The sequence below is a fragment of the Hevea brasiliensis genome, chromosome 7, assembly GCF_030052815.1.
Source record: "Hevea brasiliensis isolate MT/VB/25A 57/8 chromosome 7, ASM3005281v1, whole genome shotgun sequence".
Taxonomy (NCBI): domain Eukaryota; kingdom Viridiplantae; phylum Streptophyta; class Magnoliopsida; order Malpighiales; family Euphorbiaceae; genus Hevea; species Hevea brasiliensis.
The window spans coordinates 15,400,244-15,419,188 of record NC_079499.1 but is presented as its reverse complement, the minus strand read 5'-3'; the positions used below and the strand labels follow the sequence as shown (position 1 = coordinate 15,419,188).

Here is an 18,945-nt window from a genome sequence, read left to right as displayed (position 1 = left end):
TGAAAATCAATTTGCATGGAGTTTGCATGAGTTGTGAAAATTAAAGTTAAGGTTTTGATGTAAATTGGGGATTTTGTGTTGTCACTTGAAATTGATATTGTTGAGGTTGATTTTTGACTAATTGAAGTTCCATGAATGTGATTGAAGTTTAGGAGTTGCGTGGAATTGAGAAATTGGGAATGTTATTTTCATGCAGGAATTCTGGACCTTGAGTCCAGTGTACTTTCATGGCCATAAATAGAGTTATATTGCTCCAATTGGTGTGAGGATAATTGGAGATGAAACCTAAGACAATTTTCCACATTTTTCATGTAGAGACCCTTCCCAGAAACTGAACCTAACTTGGCCTAAAATTGGCTTGAATCTGGGTAACCATATGCTGGACCCAGAAAAATGATCATGTAAATAGTAAATGTTCAAATGGCCATAACTCACTCTAGAGAGGTCAGAATGACCTGATTCTTGAACCATTGGAAAGTTTAGACATAGTAACACATTTTTCATGAAGAACACAGAGCTCATTTCTGACTCTAACCCAACCAAATTGCTACAACAAGTTAGGTCAACAATTCTGACCAGAACCAAAACCGACCTGAAATTATGGACTTAGACCTATACGGCTAGTTTTGGCAAAAATGCCATAACTTGGTCCAAAAAACTAAAAATGCAATGAAACCAAAGGCAAAATCTCTATAAAACCTAGAACTACAATTTTGGTGTTTTTACCAAAACCCAAAACCTAATGGAACTTGGCCAAATTGTCAGAAAAATTCAGCCACCCAAATCCTAAAATTGAACTAAATAGCTACTTGACCCCAGAATAGTATTTATATCATATCTCCCACTAGGAAAATCCAATTGAAATGAGCCAAACTGTTCTGGAAACCTAAGAAATAGGACTCCAACTTTGATTTAGGAACTTTCCTCAAATTTTGAGTGTAAGGACCCTGAAATGAGAATAAAAAACACTGACCTGAACCTAAAATTCTGAATGTACAGGGTTCATGAGTCTAGGTCAGTTAACTAGCCATAAATCATCCTATATGACCTGAAAAATTATGATTCTTGAACCTGAGTGACCCTAAGACATAGGAGAACAACTCATATGAAGGACATTAGGCCTAAAAATTACTATAACATGCCCAAATAACTAGACAAAGTTTGATTCCAGAATCTGCCTAGTTCTAGAATTATAAAGGGTCAATGAACCAATTTTGGTAATTTGACCATAACTTGAGTTCTAAAATCTAAATGACATGATTCAAATATGAAAACAAAGATAACACATACAGGAACAACTTCCATGAAGGAAGTGTGGCGAAACAGTGGCTACATCTTAACCAATTTACTAGGTGAAGTTAAGACACCAAATCTGGGCCTTGAGAAAGGTTCATAAAATGACTTGTCATATGATATGGAATTAACCAAAATGATTTGCTAAACATAAAGTGCCATGAATATGCATGTGGGACTTATGTTTCCCATCACAAGTAACATGAAAATGCTATGAAATACAAATAGTACATACCATGAAATAATGAAACTATAAGTACTTAATAATACTACTTTGCCCAAAGTATATCTAGACTTATGTATATAGCATGGATTGATTGGTATACCAATTAGGGACTATAGATTGCAGTACTACCCACATGAATAATCATTGATAGACAACATCTGTCTGATATGGTTATTTCTCTGACTTTATGCCTGCCCATTGGCCATTGTGCCTATTATGATTTCTGGCTTTATGCCTGCTTATTGGCCTTGTGCCTGATGAGCAATGTATACATGATAAACATATAGATGTCTAACTAGTATACTCCCATGTATCCAGTCTCTATAGTCTGTCATAGGTTACTTAGGCACAGATATGAGTAATAAGCTTTAAAATTAAATAATTACATGAAGAGATCACTAATATGAATTTAATAAGACTGAATATGAGATAAATGAATATAAAAGATCCTGATAAATTTATTTGCTCCCAAAGTTCAACAAACATGTAATGGACTCAAAATTTATGAAATTTTACATGAAATATTTATCTTTAATTATTTTGTTTATTTCTCTTTATTTTATGCACCACTAAGCATTATACTTAGCGCGTTAGTTTTTCCATCACGTAGGTACTGATGAGCAGGACCAGTCCAAACAGTGAGTTGGAGTAGATCTTGTAGTAGTGTGATGTGTCACCTCAGCAGTCCTTTTTTTTTTGGTAAGGCCCATGTGTATCTATATTTTTTATTTTGTTCATTGTACATAAGTAAATGATGTAATGCATTTTTTGTAAATAAATTGTAAATTATTGTATATGAATTTTATATGAATGAAATGAAAAATATTTACTTGAAATTTATATGAGCCATGATGATATGATATGATATGGAAAAGAATGAGATGGATAGTATGACATATGAAATGAGATTTTTAACAGGTAAGTAATGGAACCCGCCAAACGCTAATATAACATAGACTCTGTCTGGGTCTTCATAAAAATAAATTGTGATAAAAAAAATTTCCACACATGGACAAATATAATAAATGTAATTTAAATTAATACAGTATAAGACAAGACAAGATAGGGTGCTCTGGCACCAAATGTGGTATGCCTTGCTCTGCTACACTATAGACGAGTAAGGGGCGTCACAAGCCTTCTCTCTGATCACTTGCTAGTTCGCAACTGCCTCTAAGCCAAAACACATTGTCTGAGCTAGAAGATCATTGATGCTATTCTAGGCCACCCGAGTTCGATCTTCTTGAAAATAGATTGAAGCGCCTAAAAGTTTAGCCCATCATCCACCATTTTAGTTCGGCCATAATCATGTCCGAACATGAATATTTGTGAGTGATTGCTTGGTTCTTTAATTCCTTTACCATGGCATCCTCGTCATTGTTTAGAGTGATCATTTTTGGTGCTTTGGGGACCAAATAATTCCAGTTACGTGGAACACCCTCGAAGCCATTAGGATCTTTACTCCTCAGCATGAAAAACAGATCTTTCCAGTTCTTTAGTGAGGAAGGGAGATCGGTGAAGAGCCCGCAGTTGAGCTTGACTTGGAAAAACTAATATTCATCGTCTTTTCGCTGAGCAAGCCTGTGTAATTCAACAAAAACCTTCACTGTGGGCTCAAGTCCCTTAGCCCAGTAAAGGCCTCTGAAGGCCACCATAATTCGCTAAGAATTCGAATGTACTGGAGCTACACTGACTCGGTGGAAATTCAGAACGTCTTTATAAAATTTATCCAAGGGAAACCGAAGCCCGACTTTTAATTGCTCTTTGTACACAATGATCCGATCGGTTTCGTCAAAGAAGTGATCAGCTCGAAGACCCTTAAGGCATCTAATTAGCTCTAAAGAGTCGATTTAGAGATTGTATTCTTGGTTAATGGATTGGAGTTCGGCTTCCTCGAGGACCGATGGCAGTTGATCTAAGAGTAGATTTTCTTTCCTTGTGGTCGAAGCTTGTGCTTGTTTTGACCTGGCTGGCTTACTAGAGATCGGGATAATGTCCATAATAGGTTCAGATCACCCATTTGGCCTATTGCATCGCCTTCTTCTGAGGTCCATGAAAAGTGAACGGAAGAGGGGCTCGCAACTCTCTAACATTCGATACCGCTCATTTTCGAAAAATAAAGATACTTGATTGAAAAAAGATTGAAACCTTTATTAAAGTGTAAATCGACGCTAAAAAATTTAAAAACTGAGAGAGAACATCGGGTTGATTGGAGAAGTTGAGAATAATGTAAGTGTGCAAATGACTATCCCCCCTTCCTATTTATACTCGTCTGAGCATTGAATGCTTGCGAGGCCCTAGGTGACGCATCGGTTAGCGAAAACCTAGTCATTTCAGTTTCACGTCAAAGGAAAATTCTAGAAGCATAAGGAGGAGATCGGACAAGTAAGTCGGTCGTGGAGATTGATCATAGAGCGGATAGCAATGGGATTTGGATGGAAGAGATTGGTGGAGTTCAGGCTTGATTAGGGATCAGATTGGACACATTTATTAAAGATCGAAAAAATGATTAATGCAATGCGAATAATAAAGATAAAATAAAATAAAAACAAAATAACTAAATAAAAGTCTATTTCATTTCCAAAAGGTCAGATTACATCATTTGGATGATCTCTTCGGATTAACAATTATAAATATCCCTAACCCTACATTATCTTGCTCCCATAGTTCAGACTCTTCTCGATCTCAAGATGCTATTTAAGAGATATGTGGAGACCAGGAAGGTAGTTATCTTCAACTATGGTAAAGACTACAGGAAGCTCGGTGTCATCGTTGATGTCATCGACCAGAACCGAGCTACAATCAGGACCCCTGAGATGGTTAGGAGCCAAATGAACTTCAAGAGATGGTCACTGACATCAAGATTGAAATTAACGGTCCCCTTGTCTGAGACCGATCCATGGTTCGGACTAATAAGCCAATCAAAAGCTAGACTGGTAGTCATTTGGACCCTGATTGGTCAATTAGTCCAGTTCCCTCACCGTCATCAAGTGACGTTCTCATAGTTCTTTAATCGTCGGTACCGTCCACTTTTAGGCGATGGGTAAAGAAGGCTATCCAAAAAAGATCAAAACAGTTGTCATGATGAGAATTCTTGTTGGGAAAACTAGGTCTAGAAAGAAAGCACATCAGAAATTTACCGGAGAAGGAAAGGTGGAATGTGAAAATGACAAGGTTACCTCACTGGTATATATAGGCCCGGGCATTTAATGCTTGCAGAACTCAAAGCGGCTCATCGGTAAGTGGAGAATTAAATGCTTCACCATTATTTGAGGTTCACAGATATAGATTGTGAAGGAGCAGAAGCATGAAAATTATTCATTGGAGTATTGAATTTCAAAAAATTTTCTTATAGGGTTACATGCATCATACCACATCTCTTATGTGCCTAATTAATTTCAATGCTCAATTACTTATTAAAACACTTTTAATATGTATTAGAATCTATGTTTCCCATTCAAGATTGTGAATTAACAAATTAATTCATTTAAATCCTAGTTTAAAAGAGGAGTTAGAGCACTAACCTCTTTGATGCACTATGGATGTGATTGGCACCTTTAGGAAGTACCTAGAACCCCAAGTGTCGTCCTTCTAGCTTGTCCACACCAAGATCACCAGTAGGCAGCCCCCCAATTTTCTTCTCAAGCCTTTGCCAACCAATTATAAATTGGGTTCTTACCTTTAGAGAGGTTGTATGTGTGTATAGGACACTAGAAACAATTTCTAGCAATTTTAATTCAAAAGGAATGAAGTGATTCTCCTTGAATTGATGAGAAAAGATGAACAGAAGAGAGGGAGAGAGATGTGCTGCCACACATAAGAGAGAATGGAGAGGGTGGCTAATTTTTTTCTTATAACATCTCTTTATATAATTAGGTCAAGTAATCACTTAAACCCTATGCCACATGTCACCACCACATTCCATCTTATTTTTAATTGACTTAATCACATTAAGCCAAGTATCAAAGCTAGACTTAATCTTGACTTTGATCACCTTGCATGATAGGAAGATAAATGACAAACTTATATGATGCCATGTGTCACCATATCATGGTGCCACATGTCACTATGTGAAATTACCAAATTACTCTTATGTTGTAATTTTGAGTTCTAAACCCAAAATCATTATTTCTCCTCTTCTAATTAATTTATATCAAATATAAATAAATTAATTAATTAATCTTCATTAATTAATTTCTCACAATTAAATTCATATTTAAACACTTTAAATATAAATTTAACTTATACTATACGTCCAATAACCTAGATTTGATTTTAAGTCATGCTAGGGACTTTGCAATCTTATTGCAAATTAAACCTAATTAATTAATTAATTAATTAAACTCTTTAATTAATTAATTAAATCACATTTTACTTGGTGATTATTTTCTGTATGTGTGTGACTCACTAGGCTCATCACTAATTGGCAATGAGATATGATATTAACTCTTAATATCATCAGAACTCTTTCTTACCATAAATGATTTCTCTAAATCATTTTAGGCATCTTATAGACCATGATTGACACCTAGTATAGCATACCATGGCCGCCCAATCAATAATAAAGAATACCTTAAATGAACCTTTAATCATATATTACCATGCACTAGAATCTCTCTATTATAAAATCCCAATTCTAGCTAGAGTCATGGTTTATGTCAAACCCCATTTGCTATGAATATTATGTTCTCTTTTAATTCCAGTTATTGATTAATTAGATTTTCTTGTTAGAAACTCTTTTCTAACTAAATCTGTCTGTCCTGACCAAGAACTTGAAACATCAAGAACAATTAAATGAACATAGGATTTTATCCCTATTTACTTAGGGTAACAGATTTCATCTTGATCAACACCTATCTCCATATATAACTAGTAGGAGCCAACACATGCCCATATACCCATACACAGTACAAGTATGAAAGCAATATCAAACTCAAACCACCTATATACAAGATAACTGTATTAACTCAGGTCTAAAGATTATATGCACTAATATGATATATGACAATACATTGACAAGAGTAAACTCCATGTGCTTGTCTTATGCGTCCAGCTTTGTGGGACATCAATATTGGCTATTCCATCACTTCAGCTCTCTACAGGTAAGCATTTTAACCTATCATTCTCCAAATATAAATAACTTGTGTTCATGATGTAAGAATTTTTATGATATCATGTCAAGCCGAACTTTCAGGATAGGATAGTATCAAGTTGACTTGCCTCACAAATATCATCCTTAGCTTTCTATTGTGAAGTCTGCATCCCCTCAAAAATTTTATTGTCATTTATATTTATTTTTATTTTTATTTAGTATGAGAATAAAAGTTCAAGTGATATGAAAGTTACTGAAATTTCGTAAGTACCATAAGGAGTGCGGATGGAAGTGATGACATAGAAAGTTCCGCTCTGATAAAAGGAGAAAATAATTGGAATAAATAAACATAGTTCAGGTAGGTATAAAAAGGTTCTTGTAATTAACAGGAGATCAGAAACTGAGACAAGCTTGGACAATAAGTTATGGGATCGAAAACTGAGACGAGCTCGGACAATTAAGTTACGAGATTGGCTCGGACCATAAGTTATGAGATTAGAAACCAAGAAAGTTCAGATGATAAAGAGATTGAGAAATTACACGCATAATACACTATTCCGATTCTCTAGAAGGGGATCTAGAAAGAGTTTAGCTCAACATCCATGATTTTTTTAAAACTCATTTTTCAAAATTCAGGGATCGGGAGAGAGTTATTTCCTAGAATTCCCGTAGTTTTATATTTTATGTAAATTACTCGATACTCAAAATTGAGTGATCGAGAGAGAGTCCTTTCTGAAATTTCGTTAGTTTTATATTTTACATAAATTGCTCGGTATTCAATTAGAGGGATCAGGAGAGAGTCCTTTCTCGGATTCCCATAGTTAATACACTTTATAAAATTGTTTGGTATTAAATTAGGAGATCGGGAGAGAGTCATTTCCTTAAATTCCCACAGTATGGAATTTTATAAACATGTTCAGCATAAGATTGGGGAGATCAGGAGAGAGTCATTGCCTTGATAACTCCAGCACTTTTTTACAGAATATTACAAACCATATTTATCACACATTCTAGTAATCGGTTTGCAGGAGAGTTCTTCCAAGAACCTCGAATTTTATATTGAGGCCTGATGGAGAGTCTTTCTCGAAGTCCTCATGCTTATATTATTAAGGGAGAGTTCTTCCTTCAGTTCGGCTTAATCAAACAAATACCGTAGTTCCAAAACATTAAATCGTTTAAGATGAAATGATATGGGTAAAGGTTTTACCGATAATTATGTCAAGGATGAGACCTTTCTTCATTAACTAAGAGTCCTCATTAACGAAGGGAATTCTCTAGGTTTTAATTAACACATCCCTTTTGAATTAGAGTCCTAATTAAAAGGAATGAAAATCTATACTCGTATTGGTTCATGTATATTCATTACACATACTACACTCTTAGTTATTTGAATGCCAATGATGAGATACATAATATGTGAGCCAAGAGTCCTCCTTACTCATTATGAGTCTTTAGGGACCAAATAACACCTCTTCGGAATTAGAGTCCTAATTTGAGGAGGGAGGATTTTAACAAATACATAACTAATCAAACAAACACAACATCAAATCACTGTAAGGTCATCCCATATACTCGTGTTCTTGGAAAACCCAAGATGGTGAAATATTAAATGTTCCTTTTATCAATAATAGGGACCAACATCATAATTCTAACCCCAAAAATTATATATCTTAAATTATGAAAAGCATATCGTTAAATCTGCTTATCCTCATTGAGGGATGAAGTGGGGTGCCTAACACCGTCCCCACCCGTGCGTGGACCCTGAACCTAGAATCTCTATTTTAAAAGTGGTTTTTTTTTTTTTTGTAAATTTTATTTTTACAAATAGTTTTCTTTAATTTTCCTTAAAATTAAAGAGGCGTCTCCTCACTTTTCTGCTTCGGTGAGAATCATTCAGCGACCGCAAAACCCTTATAACACTACCCATAAACCCAATTATACCTAAGAGAACCCATACTATATTAAACTACTCATAGTAAATACATTAGTTAGTCCCTCTCAGTCTCGTCTAGACATAACCCAATATATTTACTATTACAACACTACACCATAAAGAGTGTCTTCAACTATATGGGCAAGAGCCCTCTCATTAATAGATAAGAATTCCTTTCTCTTGAATTTTATGTCCTTTCTCCTCCATAGGCCAAAGCCTCTCTCAACAGCAATGGGCCAAAGCCCCTCATCAATGGGCAAAGCCAAATACACAACAATTAGCAAAGCTCCTCTCTACAATGGGAGACAGCCTCACCCCATGAGCTAAAAGCTAAATAACTTTTTCCACCATTCTCCTATTTATAGTGTTAATTCCCTCAATCCTAATATGATTAGGAGTCCCACTCAATTTAGGAATAACACTAAAATAAGATTTCTACTTTATATAAGAAATATTCTTCTATCCTATTGAAGAATATTTCTCCCACTTAAATTAGGAAAAAGTCTCTCCAAATTTCACTAGGATTTTAAGTTATAATTCTAACAATCTCTCCCTTGACTCAAAATCCATAAACCATTGCATACCTCGAATTTTTGGGTGCCTTTAATCATCACATCTCCATGCTTAAGCTTGAACCCTTCAAATCATTAATCTCTCCAATCTTCATCTTGGGTGTAACTTGCTTCTTTCTTTAAAAAATCTTCGCATCGTTAATTTCTTGATTTTGCATTAAGAGCTCCATCTTAAATTCAACTCTCCACCATCACCATTGTTGTGTGGGCGACTTTTCACATATCGCAGTAGCTCCACCTTCAACCAAACTCACTAAGATCATCCCATGCTCTGATACCAATTTGTTGTGCACTGCAGAAGTGTGTAAACTGTAAAGAAACAAAGCAAATACACAAAATACTAATATTTATGAGTTTCACCCTCTTAACATAAGGAAACATCCATGGGCATGCCATCTTCCACTATCATTAATAATAAATCATCATTATAAGCTCAAAACTATACTACTCATAAACCCAATTATACCTAAAAGAACCCATACTACATGAAACTACTTATAGCAAATACATTAGTTAGTCCCTCTCAGTCTCCTCTAGATATAACCCAATATATTTACTATTACAACACTACATCACAAAGAGTGTCTTCAACTATATGGGTAAGAGCTCTCTCATCAATAGATAAGAATTTCTTCCTCTTGAATTCTATGTCCTTTCTCTACCATAGGCCGAAGCCTCTCTTAACTGCAATGGGCAAAAGCCCCTCATCAATGGACAGAGCGAAATCTATAGCAATTGGCAAAACTCCTCTCTATAATGGGCAACAGCCTCACTCCATGAACTAAAAGCTAAATAACTTTTTTCACCATTCTCATATTTATAGTGTTAATTCTTTTAATCCTAATATGATTAGGAGTCCCACTCAATTTAGGAATAATACTAAAATAAGAGTTCTACTTTATATAGAAAATATTCTTCTGTCCTATTGAAGAATATTTATCCCACTCAAATTAGGAAAAAGTCCCTCCAAATTTCACTAGGATTTTAAGTTATAATTCTAACAAATATTAACTAGCCATTGTTTACAGTATTTTGGTATTATTTACATATGCTGTTAAGGTTGTAGGGTTAAGACCTTGAAGTTCATCTCAATAAATTGAGAAGCAGAATATTTTTTGGAACAAAACTGAGTTATAATCCTTTATTGTCCTCTTAATTTAGATATGGCCATGTTCTTTTGTTTCTTTATTTTGTTTAGATTTTAGAGATGGTTTGTGTTATGGGTGGATCTAATTATCTGTATATGGTTTGGTTCTTCTTATTGATCAAGAAATTTACTTCTTTTCTATGCAAAAAGCAAATTTTGATTCTGTCTTTTCTTGATTATATTTTGAGTTCTTATTATGTAATTGCATGCAACTTTAATTGTTTGATATGGGATTTAATTAGAAAACAATTGTTAGTATCTCTTGAAGGGCCTATAACAAATTAGGATTTCACTTTCATGATTAGTATCATGATCCCTCCTTTTTTCCCAAATTATTAGAAATTGATCATGGTGCACTCAAGAAAAGAACAGAACCATGTCTTCAATATATGCTAGCTGGGATCCAAAATATTCTTGTTTTATTTGCTGTGATTTTATGGTGTTTTCATGTTATAGACTGATGAATAATGATTGAGTCTAATGATGAATTTAGAAAAACTAATTTCAAGTTTGATACATGATGAATAAATAATAAACTATAAAATAGTTATTGACAGAGTGTATTACTAATATATTATTGACAGAGCTGTAATTAGCATTATATTATTGAGCTAGCAATAATATACTATAAAATAGAAATGCATGGGGCTAAAAGTTTTTGATGATATAAATATGTTGTCCTCTTAATATTATTGTAATGCCAATTTTGCTATCTTGTATTGCTCCACCTTTGCTGCATCATTTGCATTCAATTCAGTTTCATGATGTGTTATTATGGTGTCAAAACTTATTGGTAGTTTTATGGTTGGAAATTGTTCAACCAGTTTAAATATAAAAATTTATATAGGTTTGGTTGATTTGGAATTTATTATTATTATTATTATTAATTGAAATGCCAAGTCATGCTATGAGTTCATAATATAAAAAATAATTTTTTTATATAAAAAAGTTTTAATTAATTAAAATTTCATGTTAATTTTAATATATATATATATATATATATATAGGTTTGATTGATTTGGAATTTATTATTATTATTAATTGAAATGCCATGCTATGCTATGAGTTAATAATATAAAAAAGAATTTTTTTATGTAAAAAAAAGAATTTTTTTATGTAAAAAAGTTTTAAGAAATTTTAATTAGCATGACTTGGCATTTCAATTAATAATAATAATAAATTCCAAATCAACCAAACCAATATATATATATATATATATATATATATATATATATATATATATATATATATATATTTTAATTAATTAAAATTTTTTTACATAAAAAAATTATTTTAGCATGGCTTGGCATTTCAATTAATAATAATAATAATAATAAATTCCAAATCAACCAAACCTCTATATATATATATATATATCATTTAGGTTTTTAAATTTTAGTAGTTACAAAAAATTTATTATAAATTCTAATACAGTGTTAATTATTATTCATCCAAGCAACAAATTTTAAATTCAAGATTTGAATTTTTTTTTATTATTCAAACAAATAAAATAAAATATAAGTGAGAGCCAAAATAATTAAATAAAAAAAAAAGATAAAATCTTATTAATTGGCCATTATGAAATGAGGTCGTTTGGTTTTACCTAAATAATGGAGGCCTCCATTTAACACACTGTTTTTATTTCTCACTTAATGCTTAAGAGTGTAAATGAACTAAGCTGATTGAGGCTCAGCTCGATGAAAACTCGGTTTGGTTTGACACATTTTTTAAATAAGTCAAATTCGAACTTAGTAGCAGTTGGTTTGTTAATACTCACGAGTTGATCCATTTATAAACTTGTAAGTTAACTCGTTAAAAAAGTTCGTGAACTGATTCGTTAAATAGGCTTGTAAATAAATTTGTGAGTAAACTTTTTTCTTGACTCATTTTATAACCTCATGATAAATACTTGTTTATTGGTTCATGAGCTGGCTCTTTTGTAAAAACATTTTTATTAGCCATTGTATTTCATAATATTGTAAATATATTTATTTTATTATTTTTATTTTAATTTTTTTAATAAAAATTAAGTTAAACACTAAACCATCCAACATTTATTATTACTCTTTCTCTCTCCCTCACTATTTTTAACTAGTTCTCTTTAAACTTTAAACCTTTAAATTATTAAGATTCAAGTTTAATACTAATTAAGCTATCCATCCATTATTATTACTCTCTATCTCTCTCTCTCTTTCTATCTCTCTAAACACACACAAATACTCTCTCTCTCTCTCTTTGAATTTTGAATATTTAAAAGATTAAAGTTTAAGATTACCACCGGACATCTCTCTCTCATAATTATTATCATACTTTCACTTATTTTGTACAAATTAAATTTTTTATATATTAAATCAAAATTATAAAACTTTTATATTTAGTTAAAAATTATGAAATTAAATTGTGTGTACGAATGATGTATATATATAATTATGTATTTGAGTTGATTACATTTATATTAATATATTTATATCATATATCTTGTATTATTTATAAATATAAAATTCTAATAACTAATTAGTTTCAAATTTTATTTTAATATATAATTTTCAAAACTTTACCTAAATATATCATGATTGAATGACTAAATTTAACACATATATTAAATTTATTATTAGTGGAAGACATAAGCACGTTTATTACCTAATAATAACTAAATATATTTTAATAAATTAAATAATTAAATATATTTTTTCTTTTTTAAACTTATTTAAGTAAATTAAATATAAAAGTAGTAAAAACACTAAAATTATAATTTATTTATATAAATAAATTAATAAATTAATAAATTAATATATTAACAGTATAAATTAATTAATAATATAAAAGTAATATATTTTTTAAGAATAAAATTAGCAAAAATAAAATTAAAGCACAGCCAACTCTCTCTTTTTCATTTTAACTTTCAGGAGCCCTAGCTGCACACTGATTTCTCTTCCCTTCCCTCATTCCTTTGGTTTTGGCAATTTCTTTCCGGCCATTCGTCTTCTGACAAGGTTAGCGTTTCTTCTTCGGGAATTTCTTCGGTTCCATCTGTCTAAACACACACTTGTTCTCAGCACAGCATATCCGGCTTGTTCTTGAGCAGCTCATTCGCTGCCAACGTATTTTTTGCTCATTCTCTGAGGTCAGCTTGACCTAAATCTAACTCTTATTTGAAGTGCTTATTTGGGTCTTTAAATTGGTTTCAAAGTCTGGGTTTGAATGCCATAGCGTTACCTCTCAAGTCCCTGACTTGATCTTTTGATTTTGTTTCGCTAAGAGATTTGATTGTTATTTGCCATATTTTTGCTTGTGCGGTTTCGCGTTTGATTATTTGTGACACAACAGTGGAATTTATGACTTTTTGGGGGCTTCGGGTTTTGTTACTTCTTATGCTTGAATCAAAGGATCTAGTTACTCCATGTTTTTGTGAATTGCTTGTTGCTGTTAGTTTATTTTTTTTGTGCTGTTTATGACTTGCTTGCTGGTATTATTATCCCCCCTGCTGTCTATTTCTTCTTTTGAGCTGTTTAAGTGTCTAAGGAAAGCAGTTGGTTTTGTTACCTATTTAAGTGTCTATGGACTTTAAAGTAAAAGAAGTATGCACTTGGTTATGTTTCAAATAAATATTCGGTTTACTTGGCTGTGGAAGATGATTGTATGAGGTATGTCTCCTTGAATAAAACTCTTCTGCTTTGGCAGCTTGAAGTTTTAGGAAATTCTGCATGTAGAATTAGTTTTCAAGATACACCACACACGGTCTAATTTCATATTTAGTTACTGGGTAAGGCTGTAGCTTGCTGCTGTTTTATCTGGTTTTGCTAAATTGGAACACCTAGTAATTGCTTTTGATCCAAATCTTAGGTTGATTGGTGGTTTGGTTAATAAATTGATATTTTCATAATTCAATTTATAATTTGCTGAAGTGTGCTTTTGTTATTTATTTATTATTTTTTGTTAGAAATCATATAATTGAATTGCTGAAGTTTGGGGATTTAATTTTAACCAGATGCATATAGATTGAAAAATGTGTGATATGCTATAGTAACTTGATATGATTTTAAGTGCCTTTGTCATTCAAATTGGGGTTTTATTTTTATCCTTGTACTCATTTTCAAAGTGCTGGAGATATGGATCATTTTCATAATTCATAATGTAACACATTCAAGGGATGCATTATTTCTTGGTTATGAAAATGAAGTTATTTTTCTTCTTTAATAAAATTATAATCATTATTTAACAGCGAAATATTTTGAATTTCTGACACATTTCCTCTTCCTGTGATGTTTCAGTATTTACTAAGAGATTGTTATATTACTCTCTAGGTATAATTTGATATACTTTTCTTTTGGGTTTAAAATTTTATTTTGTTAGTTTGCTATAATATTTTATTTTAATATTTTTAATATTGATGTTTTTCTAATGTAAATCTTGAAGGTTGCATTAGCAATGCTCAACCACCATCACTGTTCACAGACCTCTCTGTCTTGACTCCTTTGCCACTGCCTACTGTTTTTCAGGTTCTCTCTGTGTCTATGCATCTCTGTTGCTTTCCTTCTTGTGATTTTTGTATGCTATTTGAGTTTGCTTGGGTGTTTTGTGGATTTCAATTTGGTGTGAATCTTGTTTATTTGTTAATTGCTTTTCATCCTTGAGGATTTTTCCCAAGGTTTTATTCTCATGTATTTTGTTAAAGCTGTTAGTTTAGTCCTTATTCCTTGAAATCAATTTGAACTTGTTATACAGTTTAGGGAGCTGATAACCAAGTTGGGATTCTCTGTTTAAAAAAGAAAAAAAGATCTTTTTGATGCTTGTTGGAAATGCATCATCCAACTATGAATAATGAAAGCTCATGATTTATCTTCTTTACTCTCAGAATGCGAGGTCTTGAGAAAATGTAGGTAACTAAACTTGTTGACTTCATTCCTTTGTTCCTATTTTTTATGCAATTTATCAGTTCATTTCTTAGTTAACAGTGATATTTTCTGCTGTAGTAGTGATGAAAGCAGGGTGGTCTAGTATATTGGGAAACAAAAGTTAGCTATTTGATAAGGGCTTTGGTAATAAGAGAACATTCCTTCCAGCTTGAATTCATCAATGGCCACTAAGATCCTTCACAGTAGAACTGCTCTCCGTTGCTTAGCGTTATCCTCAAAGCCACTCCCTACTCATCCAAATGAAAGACTTCATTTCCTGTCCACAATGCCTAATTCCTCAAATGAATCCCTGTACAGGAAACAAATTTCCCTCGCTTATCTCTTCCAAAGGTATGGTTTCCCTCCATCCCAACTGCACAGTTTCATCAGTACAAGTCGCTTTCTTTTGGGTTCCAATTTACATGAAATTGAGAAGTCCCTTGGTATTCTCTTATCCTTCAAAATCCCACAGAAATTTGTTGTTTCTTTGATTACTGAATGTCCTGGAGTTTTGGAATTTAAATTTTTGAAGAAATGGGAAATGGGTTTTTCAAAATCTGGGGTTTTGAATATTTCCCCATTGTTGATAAAGAGTGTTTTAGCATATGCTAAAAGGTTTCAAATTGATCCGGATGGGTTTAATAAGAGTGTGGATGTTTTGAAGGGTGTAGGTTTTAGTGAAGGTACTGTGAGGAAGGTGTTAGAGGGTTTTCCTGGAGCAATAACAATGAAGAAAAGTGAAATACATCAGAGAATTGAGTTCTTTATACAAATTGGGATTCAAAGGGATGAGATCGATTGGATTTTCAATTCCTATCCTGAGGCTTTGGGATTTCTAATTGAAAATAGGCTGATGCCATTGGTTGATGAGTTCGAGAGTTTGGGTTTTAGCAAAGAGTTTATTCGAAAAGAGATTATTAGGGAGCCACGATTTCTTGGTATGGAATTAGGTGAATTTGCTAGGTGTTTGGAATTGCTTAGTTCTTTGAAATGTCGAACGCCAATCAAATTAAAGATTTTTAGTGATGGAGCATTTAGAGCTGGGTTTGAAGTAAAGCAAAGAGTTGATTGCTTATGTAAACATGGGTTGATTCGTAGAGAAGCCTTTAAGGTTTTGTGGAAAGAACCAAGGGTGATTATTTATGATGTACAGGACATTGAGAAGAAGATTGAGTTTTTGGTGAACACAATGAAATTCAATGTTGGCTGCTTGGTTGAAGTTCCAGAGTATTTGGGAGTAAGTTTTGACAAACAGATTGTTCCTCGATATAATGTGATTGAGTATTTGCGTGCAAAAGGAGGGCTCGGTGACAAGGTGGGACTAAAAGATATGATAAAATTAAGTAGGCTTAAATTTTATAATCTATATGTCAAGCCATATCCAGAGTGTGGAAAAATGTTTGGAAGGTTTTCAGGAGATGTTCAGGTTAAAAGACAACATCCTATTGGACTATGGAAAATGTTTAAACCACAAAAGCATCCAGAGTCGAAAGAAGATGTGAATAATATGAAGTCCTTCATGGAAGGCCTTGTTTAGTCGAGATGAGTGATCCTCATGATTCATTATCATTGTAGTTCAAATGATCTTTTTCATGGGATTGTGCTGTTTTTATCTTTGAGATGAACAACTTTGAGATAAACTGCAACTATTGTTAACAACTTTAAGAAGGGTCTTGTTGATGCAACGTGTCAAAATATAATGGATTGGCCTTGGTAGTTGACTTTAAAAAGTCTGGAGAATGCAAGAGAAATTGCAGTTTATGGTTTGGAGTAGTTGTTTCCGTAAAATCTTGGTGGTTATCTAAGTGCCATTAAAATTCTCCATGGAGAAGAAGCCAGCTGGTCGCAATATCTTCACATCAAGGGGTTACATGAAGTTGTATACTACAAGGTAAACTAGTAGACTTTTTACTCTTTGGTTCTGTTCCTTTGTCAATTTTATCACCAATGATAAAAATTAAAAAAAAAAAAAAAACATAAAATCACGTAACATTTTTGTCGTTATTGCCATCTTTTGATGATTTAATGCCTGTTTCTAATAGTTTTTTATTTGTTCAAATCCTGGCATGTACAACTGGCACTGAAGTTGATGTTCCACAACTCATGGATGCTTTATAGCAATTCTAAAGTTGTTTTTGGCCATTATGGAGAGGCTTTTCACGGGCGTCATCTGCATATTCTGAAAACAATTTATGGTGCAGAATCAATGGACAACAAACCAAAGCCAGATTGCACTTGCATCTCTTCTGGAGGCCAAATTTCAGTTAAATAGGCATCCCAGTGAGCATATTTGAGTTAGCATTTGTTCAGTGTATACTCTTAGAGTCCATGCTGCATCAAACATATAAACCGACCCTACAAATCATCACAAAAAATCCCTCTCCATTCAAACACTAGCATCTGTGGAAAAGCAATCCAAGCAACTAAAATAAGTTATTTATACTCCAACCTAAGGTAGTGAGGGAAAATCTACCGTTCTGGTTGGGGGAGAGGCCTTCCTCTGTTCAGAAGGTGCGATAAAGGCCTCAGAAGAAGGTAAGAGTCAACAAGCTCCTAAGAAAGAGAACTAGAAAAAATCGAGAAATTTCTCTCCGAAAAGCTAGAATGAGAGAATTTAATAAATAATGTCATGCTTTTGAATTGCTAGAAATCCACATTTTTGGGGTATATAATCTATTTGGTTTTTATAATTTCTTGCTTTCATGTTGATCATTTAATTTAATTTGATGATATGATTCGGGATGATTAATTTGAAATTAATGTCCATTGATTTAATCTTATAATGAACTGTAGACTATAAATAAACAATGAAGGTGTGTGCATGCTTATATATAAATAAATTTATGTATGAACACAATTAAGGTCATTTGTTTGATTATCTATGATACAACGGAAGTTGTATTAAATGAACTTTCTGGAGAAAGTTACAGGAAAAAGAGTAGAAGGAGAATAGAGAAGAAAGATTAGAAGGAAAATGTGAGCGAAGAGAGTAATTGGTTGTATCGGCGGACTTAGATTAATGCAAGTTAAAATTGACTATTAAATTAATAGTTTCTCAATTAAATGTTTCTCATTATATGCACAAAAAATTAAATTTTAAATTTTGATAATTTTTACTTTTAAAACTTATGATGTATCGAAAAGAATATTATGTATTTTATGTAGCTCAAGTTTGTTTATGAGCCTCCCATTTAAAAAGAATTTAATATTATTGATATAATGCGGATATAAATCCGATACGAATTGAATGGGTTTTGAGTCTTGAAACACGTATGAAGGTTAGACATGTAGTATTTGAGCAGGACATGAGGTGTTAAGACACTAGGTGTTCTTCGGACAAATAATAAAGTGTTTTGATGAGATAAGATATTCGAGGTGATCAGATAAGGAAGAAGTGATCGGTTAAGAGAGAAACGCAGGATAAAAGCATGTCCTATGTTATAGTTGGAAATATGGAGCATATCAATTGGCACCTTTGTAAAAAATGAAATCGATTAGTATAAAATTTCGGTTAATTGGGGAAATGTACTATTTTTTACTCTATAAATAAGGGTCACTGAAGGTATTCAATTCTTTACCTTTTCTTGATTGGTATTTGTTTTCTTGACATCTACTAACTTGAGCTTCGGACTAGCCAAGCTCAGGCAACCAACCTCACAATATACGACTAGGTTCTGACCCAATAATTCTAGGCAACATCAGTGGCGTCGTTTGTGGGGAAATAACACCATTTGTCTTTGGCTAACTCCTTACCTTCAATCATTTTCGTTTTTGTTTCATGTTTTCTTGG

The 18,945-nt window shown here is 32.7% G+C and overlaps 1 protein-coding gene across 10 annotated transcripts; it reads left to right on the top strand.

The window, feature by feature from the left end:
* The first annotated feature begins 13,128 nt into the window (after positions 1-13,128).
* On the top strand, positions 13,129-17,845 carry LOC110646803 (transcription termination factor MTERF15, mitochondrial). Of its 10 annotated transcripts, XR_009150048.1 has the most exons (5): positions 13,134-13,384; positions 14,532-14,564; positions 14,677-14,759; positions 14,986-17,046; positions 17,242-17,845. XR_009150048.1 is itself a non-coding variant. In XM_058150026.1 (4 exons), the coding sequence occupies exon 4, from the start codon at positions 15,337-15,339 to the stop codon at positions 16,690-16,692; it is 1,356 nt and encodes a 451-aa protein (XP_058006009.1). In that variant the 5' UTR covers positions 13,134-13,384; positions 14,532-14,564; positions 14,677-15,136; positions 15,237-15,336; the 3' UTR covers positions 16,693-17,845. The 10 variants fall into 10 exon arrangements, 9 of the variants coding, with proteins under 9 accessions (XP_058006013.1, XP_058006009.1, XP_058006014.1 ...); XM_058150026.1 differs by having other exon boundaries at positions 14,677-15,136; positions 15,237-17,845; XM_058150031.1 differs by having other exon boundaries at positions 14,677-15,136; positions 15,234-17,845.
* Positions 17,846-18,945: the final 1,100 nt, after the last annotated feature.

What these genes read in the sequence shown, in the direction of transcription:
- LOC110646803 (XM_058150030.1), top strand. Translation starts at nt 15,337, where the DNA reads ATGGCCACTAAGATCCTTCACAGTAGAACTGCTCTCCGTTGCTTAGCG.